General features: G+C 34.3%; 1 protein-coding gene across 2 annotated transcripts; it reads right to left on the bottom strand.

Moving 5' to 3' along the window:
- Positions 1-951: 951 nt before the first annotated feature.
- LOC114192174 (beta-phenylalanine coenzyme A ligase-like) lies at positions 952-4798 on the bottom strand. 2 transcript variants are annotated; one of them, XM_085676108.1, is made up of 5 exons: positions 4691-4798; positions 1713-3131; positions 1567-1634; positions 1380-1482; positions 952-1307 (listed from the first exon to the last, which is right to left on the bottom strand). In XM_085676108.1, exons 2-5 carry the CDS (start codon positions 3126-3128, stop codon positions 1182-1184), a joined length of 1713 nt encoding a protein of 570 aa, XP_085532234.1. In that variant the 5' UTR covers positions 3129-3131; positions 4691-4798; the 3' UTR covers positions 952-1181. The 2 variants fall into 2 exon arrangements, with proteins under 2 accessions (XP_085532234.1, XP_027937605.2); XM_028081804.2 differs by having other exon boundaries at positions 1713-3484; positions 4691-4771.
- Between the last annotated feature and the right edge of the window lie 3859 nt (positions 4799-8657).

Raw genomic sequence — 8657 nt, 5'->3', positions numbered from 1 at the left:
TGTGGAGAACAGAAGTTTAAGTGTCCTTAAGAAGTAAGATGATTTTTGGAGGAGTTAGTGTGTTGGCACTGAAATTGGTATTTTCTGTGATTGAAGGTTGCCTTGGTTATAGAAGAGACGACGAAGAATATTGTGTGGCCAGTTAATAATGGGATTGGATAGACAATATTAAGTTACATATCCCTATAACTAGGATCATCGTTTTGCATAAAAACGTTACGTTGAAAATTTCCTGTATGTCTTCTGGTTATCAAATAGGAAAAGAAAAACTGACTTGTTAAGTTTCCCATATTTATTGGTTGTCAAAATTAGCACTTCTGAGCAGTAGGTTATAATGTGAGTCAACTTATATGCTAAGTCAGAGGAGTCATTAAAAATAAAGATTAGTTTTTGTATTAATTTAAAAAAAAAGGGGAAACTAATTAAGCCAATAGTTATAAGATGAGGAAACCATTGGTCAAGCATAATTACAGAATTAGTTGATCCTGAGGTGCTGAACTAAATATAGGGGGCAGTTTCTTCCTGCACTACCATGATTTTTTCTATTCCATTTTTCCCATTTATTTTTTATTTTTGAATTTGTACAATTCAAAAGTTAAAAAAAAATTAATTGTATAATTCAAAAGTTAAAAATAAATTTTTAATTGTATAATTCAAAAGTTAAAAAGAATTTCCGAATTATTTAATTTAGAAGGGATAAAATGGAAGAAAAAAATTATGAGAGTATATGAAGAAGGTTATGGTTCTGGGTTGTGTAGATAGACTTGGTGTAGGCAATTACCTTATACAAGTACAAAAATTTTATATGATTAAATTAAGTTTAAAGAGTAGACTAAATATAAAGACAATTTACATGTTACAAAATTTACTTTACAAGGAGATTATATAGAATTGAATTATTTTTCAGGTTCAATTCTTGATAAAAAAAAATCAGAACTCAAAAACTCACACTAAGATCAAAACCACAAAAGCGCAATATTCATTATTAAGAAATATTTATTTGCAGCCTCGAAGAAAAGTTCTGATTCACTGTGTTCTTCTCTTCCTTTTTACCAAGTCCGTTTATACTAGTTTTACAAACATTAAATATCCATTTAGCCTGCACGAGTAAATCTAGGACAAATAAGCTGATATCTTAAAACAGTGAAACATTCTGGGATACTATCATTTCTACTTGTTCCTCACAGCTTGGAGACATGTTGAAATTTGCTTTGTGAAACAAGATCCTTGCGCAATATCTTGCCAGCAGCTGACTTTGGAATAGTGTCAATGAAACTCACCTTTCTCACTTTCTTATACGGAGCCACCTGAAAATTCTCCATTTTATTTTATGTAAAAATTAAAAGATAATTAAAATGAGTACAGAAAATAGAAGTTACCTGCCCTGCAACAAATTGAATGATCTGGTCTTCTGAGAGTTCAGAACCAGCTGCTCTCACCACATATGCCATTGGTATCTGTCCAGTTTCTTCATCTTCCAACCTGCATAATATATTTTTTTTTTCACATGAGAAATTCACTCAGATTATGAATAGTAAGAGTGCAAAACGTGAGAGATTAACACACGGTATAACTGCTGCATCAGCTATAAGAGGGTGACTTAGCAGCACAGACTCCAGTTCTGCAGGAGCAACCTGAGACAAGCAGAATGTTGCATTTACTGATACAGTGATGTTCTAGTTGAAAACCGAAACTGTTATAGCTTTGAGTACCTGATACCCATTGTGCTTGATTAGCTCTTTTATCCGTTCAACTATGTGAACAAATCCATTATCATCAATGTAACTAAGATCACCAGTTCTCAACCAACCTTCTGAATCAATTGTTGCACTTGTTGCCTCCAAATTTCCCAGATATCCTTTCATAATAGTAGGACTTTTTAACCACAACTCTCCTTCTTTGTTAGGGGGCAAAGGCTTCCCCGTTTCAGTGTCTATAACTTTTGCAGAAAACGTTGGAATCAACCTCCCACATGAATCTGGATGAGCTTTAGCATCTTTATCTGAGACAAAAAATGTTGCTCCACCACTACTTTCTGTTAGTCCATAACCTTGCCTTAGTTCAATCCATGGAAACATTTTTCTGAATTCCTGCGCCACTTCCTTGCTCAAAGGTGCAGCACCTGTTCCCAACCTTCTTAGGGTGGACAAGTCACACCTAGCTTTACTTGAATACTTCACTAGCGCAAGAATCACCGGTGGCACTGCTGGCACGTTGCTAACCTTGTGCTTCTGGATTGCATCAAGCATATCTTGGAAGTCAAACTTCTGCATCAAAACTGTTGTTATACCAACACACAACAACCCTAATGCAAAGAATACAAATCCATAGATGTGAAACATTGGAATGAAGGCCAAGAAAATATCATCTTGGGATCCACTGACATCTGCAGACCACAAAACCAATCTCATTATGGAAATGAGATTTGCATGAGTTAAAACCACACCTTTGCTTATTCCTGTGGTCCCTGAAGAGTAAAGTATAGCAGCAGTGTCTGACTGTGCCACAGGAACATGTGGCAACTGGGTTGAATCATAACAACCTTCTATCAACTCTTCAACTGATAACATTCTGCCATCAGAAGAACAAGAAGTGAGAATTGTAGGAACCCCAGTTGGGACCAGTTTGTGCAGCTCCTCTGGTGTTGAGATGGCTAGTTTAGCACCTGAATCACGCACTTGTTTTTCAATTTCTGATGCAGTGTTGATGGGGTTGGCAGTGGTCAGAACTGCTCCAACTGATAACACTGCTAGACATATGGCTGAGTATAACGTTGAGTTTGGTGACAATAGAAAAACCACATCACCTTTTCTAACCTCAAGTCCATGGAACAAAGCTGATGCAAGGGAGTAGGTACACCTTCTTAGCTCACTATAGCTAACTCTCAGATTTGTTCTTGCATCAATGAATGCAGTTTTTGCCTCAGAAAGGTGTGCTTGTGGCAACTGTGACAGCACAAAATGTGCAGTGTTGAGGTCAGGTTTTGTTGGGATTTCATGCCTAGTTTCAAGCTTAACTAGAGAGTGGTAGATGCCTATCCTTGAATTGTAACCACTTCTGTTATCAAATGGAGGCTGAGATATATCATATTCTTCTTCGTTGGATGACACGATTTCTTCTCCTGACATTTTCTGCGAATTTGAGTTTTGCTGTTAATGCTAAACTAGTGTTGTGAGGCTGAGGCAAAGGGTGTTGGAACCATAATCAACATATGTAAAAGGCTTATCTTCGTCAAGTACAAGGACAAACATTGTTAACTATGTCAGGTGTAGCAAAGACAAAACAATGAAAATTATATTTTGTTTTACGAATTTAATATTGCCGGCCAAGAGATTGAAGGGAAAAAGACTCGTGATTGATATATACTTGAAGCTGTGCAGAGGACAAGAATGGTTGAAAAATGAATATGCTTTCCTCGATAATCGGATATATTTGGAAGGATGCACATGTTGTCTGCTTAATGTTTTTTTGGTGAGGGAAGGACCTAAGACGAAAACGAAAACGAATTAGGATTTTGAGTTGTGAATATACCATTAACAATTAGCTTTCATTGACATGGTTACAGAGTTCCTCTGTCTTCTTGTCATATAAATTAAACTCGGATAACAAGATGGACACATCTTAAATATGAATGAGACAATTACGATTTTTTCATATAAAATTCAAGTTGTATTTTTATTAAAGATAAATGTAAGGATGAATCATATGTATAAATCCAACCAGTTGTAATTTTATTTGAAAGGTAGTTTCATGATATCTTAATTCAATAAGTATTTTTCTTCACTCATTATCTTTTTATTTTATTTTAAATATTGATAATATTTGTTCAAGTTCTCTGCTAAACAAGTACATGATCACAATAACGAAAGACCTTTATCTTCGGGCTTTTACTTCCTTCACTCCCAAATTTTAAAATGACCATGTTACCCTGAGTTTTTCCGAAACAAGCTTTATAAAATTTTTGAAATAAAACTGCTGGAGTGAGATTTTTGGAACAAAAATTTAACACATTGAATACATATTCGAACAAACTTTTCTAAACGTATACAATATCTCTTTAGAATGGACTTTTGCAAAATAAAATTTTCAAAACATATGAAATGCATTATATTCTAGAACAAGTTTTTTCCATGTTTTTTTTTTCTTTTTGTTTCTCTAGGGTGTTATGTTCTCTTGTTCTTCTTATGCAACAGCAACAACACTGACAACAGGACTAATATTTGATGCGGTGGTGAAGGATATTTTAATTTCTTACTTGTTAATACGAGAATACAGTTAATAACTATGGAAATGCAGTAAGCAACAAACTCCTTATTTACAACAATGTGACCATATTTTTTCCGTAACCAATTGGTGGTAATAATATTTTTGTGTATTAAAAGACAAAATTGGTTTGTAAAACAAGATTTATACTCAACATCGGTGGAGTAAACTTTTTTAATTTTTTTTTGTTGATCTCTCGAGTGTAGCAATTAAGTATATCCTATTAAAATTTAGTAGCGAGTGGAATGAGCACAATTGAATTAAAATGGCAAAATGATAGAATTTATCATTGGCGCCATGAATTAATTAGCATGAAGATGTTTATATTGTTTTGGGAACAATCTTTTTCGTATAAGAAACGTTAAAATGAAAACTTATAATATTTTCAACAATCTTTGTTTGATTAAAATGAATTTATTATAAAAACCTGGATTGGTTGAGATGAAATCGAGTAGGAGCAGCACCAATTTTCCTTCAGAAAGCGAGAATGAAGATGTTTGAAAGCACCAGAAGAATTATTGTGATGATAACTGAACTAAACTTTCCCACATATAAAAACACTAAAACGGAAAGAAAAAGTGTCATAATTTCATTTCAAATTGTTCCTACCGACCATGGCCGGTGCTGTATTTTTCATGTGCTTGCTATAGTGCTGCTTTTGTGTGACAGATAATCATGTTTCACCTTTACTCCGATACAATGGAGGTGTGTGTCGATTGGGAGACATTTTCAAGATAACCAAAACTCACATGTGGTCACACTCAAGCAAAAAAATTTCACTGTTCAAATGAAAGATTTTCCAAATAGTATTAGTTGTGATGTACCAATATTTCACGACCAAGAAGATGGTGAATTAATTTTAACAAATTTTATTCAGTTTTAACAATTTTGAAACTGTTTTGATAAAATATTTGTTGATTGAATCAATTAAAATAGTGTGATTGGATACTTAATGTTTGGAACATTTATATCATATCAAAAATATAGAGAAGAACAGATATGACACACAAGAGAGTTATACTCATTCGATTCCTTAGAATCTACATCCGGTTTTTTCTAGTATACCACAATTAGAGATTTTCAGTATATCTCAATAATTACAAGATTTACATATACACATGGTAAATCTAAACTCTAAGACAAAAAAATCACACAAACAACACTACCACACACTCTAATGTTGGGAATAGTCCAAGTGTGAGTCAAAAAGTCCCACATTGGATAGAAAAGACAAAGTTAAACACTATATAAGAATAAAGACCCATAACAACATTGCCTTAAGGTTTTGGTGTAAAAGTGGTGTCTAAGGTCTTATATGTGTAAGACTAATGTTATATAACCATATAGAACCACAATCTCTCAATGACCATAACTATGCCATGACCATGACTATAAACCATATATGACCCTTGAGGGGAGATGTTGGGAATAGTCCAAGTGTGAGTCAAAAAGTCCCACATTGGATAGAAAAGACAAAGTTAAACACTATATAAGAATAAAGACCCATAACAACATTGCCTTAAGGTTTTGGTGTAAAAGTGGTGTCTAAGGTCTTATATGTGTAAGACTAATGTTATATAACCATATAGAACCACAATCTCTCAATGACCATAACTATGCCATGACCATGACTATAAACCATATATGAAAAAATATAACCTATCATCTAAGACAAATACATCGTGTTGTAATCGACTCAAAATCTTTTTTATCAATTGAAAAATGTTAGTGCACCTGTTTCAAATCAACATCTTCTTCAAATAGTTTATGATCTCATTGATGCATTACATTAATTTGACAAAGCAATTTTTATCGAATTCTACAGTTACACCAGAAAAAATGATTTTATTTATCCTTTTATGAAAATTCCCACAAACAAACCAAGGTGAGAAAAAAAGTGAAAATCGTAACAACACAAAAAGAAATCACTATACTTATTGGTGACATCAACAATATGTGTATCCTGGTTACAATGATGCCATACCCTTGGTCATCTTTTCGATGGGTTCATCCAAAAGATCCAACAAAACAGAAATAGTTTGATTTTTGCTTCTTGCACCTCCATGTTAAGAATAAAAGAACTCAAATACCCTCCCTCGTTGTACCATGTTGTCGCCACCACTACAGACACTGATACCATTATGTCTTCTTCTTCTCCGTTGCACTCACTCCTCCATTGAACCTTTGTTGTTGAGTCTCATGTGTTGGAAGTCCCACATCGACTAGAGATAAGGTCATTTTATAGTATATAAGTGAGGTGCAAACTTCATCTTACAAGCCGGTTTTGTGGGGGTTGAGTTAGGTTTAAAGCTCACTTCTAAGATGGTATCAGAGCCAAACACCGACATCTTCTACAATATAGGAAGCTAATTGTTAATTTGTTAATATGACTTGTGATCCACATAAATTTATTAATTTTTCCCCTAATTGAAGGTGTAGGTACTATATCTCTCTCCCTCCTTATCAATCTCTGGAGAAGATTGGTAGTGGTAGAGAGAGAAGGACTGTATTATCTTGAAAATGTTTCACAACAAACCCATAAAGGAACATTGGCTTGTCTTGCGAATGAACACATACACGATAAAAACAAAAAGGAAATTTGGTTATGGCATAGAAGATTGGGACATCCCTCTTTTGGTTATCTAAAAAAATTATTTCCATCACTATTTCATAAATGCAATATTTCTGATTTTATTTGTGAAACTTGTGTTATGGCAAAAAGTCATCGTGTTATGTTTCCTTTAAGCAATAAAAAAATAGATTTTCCTTTTTCATTAATCCACACAAATGTTTGGGGTCCTGCCCCACAATCTACACATAATGGGAAAAAATGGTTTATCAGTTTTGTTGATGATTGTACTCGAGTAACTTGGGTGTATTTGCTTAAACATAAAAGTGATGTGTGTAATGTGTTTCGTTCCTTTCATCATATGATAGTTACTCAATTTAATACACACATTAAGGTCATTCGATCAGACAATGGAGGGGAATATTTTAAGATTGAATTAATCGAGTTCATGAACTCTAAAGGCATCTTACATCAAACTATATGTCCTTATTCACCACAACAAAATGGGGTGGCTGAGAGAAAAAATAGACATATATTAGAGGTGACAAGATCACTTTTGATAGATGGTAATGTCCCATCTCATTTATAGGGTGAGGCTGTGAGATCTGCAGTTTATATGATTAATCGAACACCTTCTAGTGCGCTTAACTTTCAAAGGCCTTTTGATGTGTTGTCTGATCATTGTATCCTTCCTTCCATAGTCTCTTTACCTCCTCATAATGTGTTATATATGTTCACTTACACTCACATCAACGTACAAAACTTGAAGATCGAGCTTTAACATGTGTTTTTGTTGGGTATGGATCAACTCAAAAAGGCTATTATGCTTACCATCCACCATCAAAGAAAATGTTATATCTCTATGGATGTGACATTTAATGAGCATAGTTTTTTTTATGTTGATTCTACACTTCAGGGCGACAATGAAAGTGAAGTGCATAATCATGATGTTAGTATGTTTGATATCCTAGATATAAAATTATACTGTAAAGATAAATTATGGTGTGAGGATCATTCTGCAGGAAGTGAGCCAATCCTAAATATGGAAACTTCTGCTTTGGATAATACAGTGTCTTCTGATCCTAACCAATTGGCTCAATCTTCTCCACAGGTTCGACTTGACTCTTCAGAGGTACCTTCTGATCTTATCTCTGATAATACTAATGTAGTTGAAACTAATCATAAAATTGTTTCTCTTGATCCCACCCTTGATAATACTAATTTAGACGAAACCGATCATGAAATTGATCCTTGTCTGCATGAGACCACCAACACACCAAACATTGAGTCTACTACTGTCCAGTATAATCTTCCACCCCGTTCTAACCGTGGTCAACCTCCAGCTAAATATGAACCAGACCTCCAAGCCAAAGTTAAATATCTCAATAGTAAATATGTGTCATCTCACACAGGTTATCCCAGTCATATGCATCATTTGTACCTCAATTATCTTCAATTTTTATTCCTAGTAATATACATGAAGCTTTGGCAGATCCTAGATGGACAAAAACAATGGTTGATGAGATGACAACTTTAGAAAAAAATAACACTTGGGATCTTGTGTCCTTACTAAGAGGGAAGAAGACTGTGGGCTGCAAATGGTATTTACAATTAAGCATAGAGCTGATGGAACTATTGAGAGGTATAAAGCACGACTTATGGCTAAAGGTTACACTCAATCTTATGGTGTAGATTACCAATAAACGTTCGCACCAGTAGCCAAGCTCAATACTGTGAGAATACTTCTGTCACTAGCAGCAAACCAAGATTGGCCTCTTCTACAATTTGATGTGAAAAATGCTTTCTTACATGGAGAAATTTCAAA

This window comes from Vigna unguiculata, chromosome 7, assembly GCF_037176805.1.
Source record: "Vigna unguiculata cultivar grain cowpea cultivar isolate G323 ecotype 2 chromosome 7, ASM3717680v1, whole genome shotgun sequence".
Classification (NCBI taxonomy): Eukaryota; Viridiplantae; Streptophyta; class Magnoliopsida; order Fabales; family Fabaceae; genus Vigna; species Vigna unguiculata.
The sequence above is the reverse complement of the archived record's forward strand: the minus strand, read 5'-3'. Positions and strand labels throughout refer to the sequence as shown.

What these genes read in the sequence shown, in the direction of transcription:
- LOC114192174 (XM_085676108.1), bottom strand. Translation starts at nt 3,128, where the DNA reads ATGTCAGGAGAAGAAATCGTGTCATCCAACGAAGAAGAATATGATATA. An exon ending in GCTGATGCAGCAGTTATACC is followed by an intron (nt 1,483 to 1,566) that starts GTGTGTTAATCT and finishes TATATTATGCAG; the next exon opens with GTTGGAAGATGAAGAAACTG. An exon ending in TTCAATTTGTTGCAGGGCAG is followed by an intron (nt 1,308 to 1,379) that starts GTAACTTCTATT and finishes GAGAATTTTCAG; the next exon opens with GTGGCTCCGTATAAGAAAGT.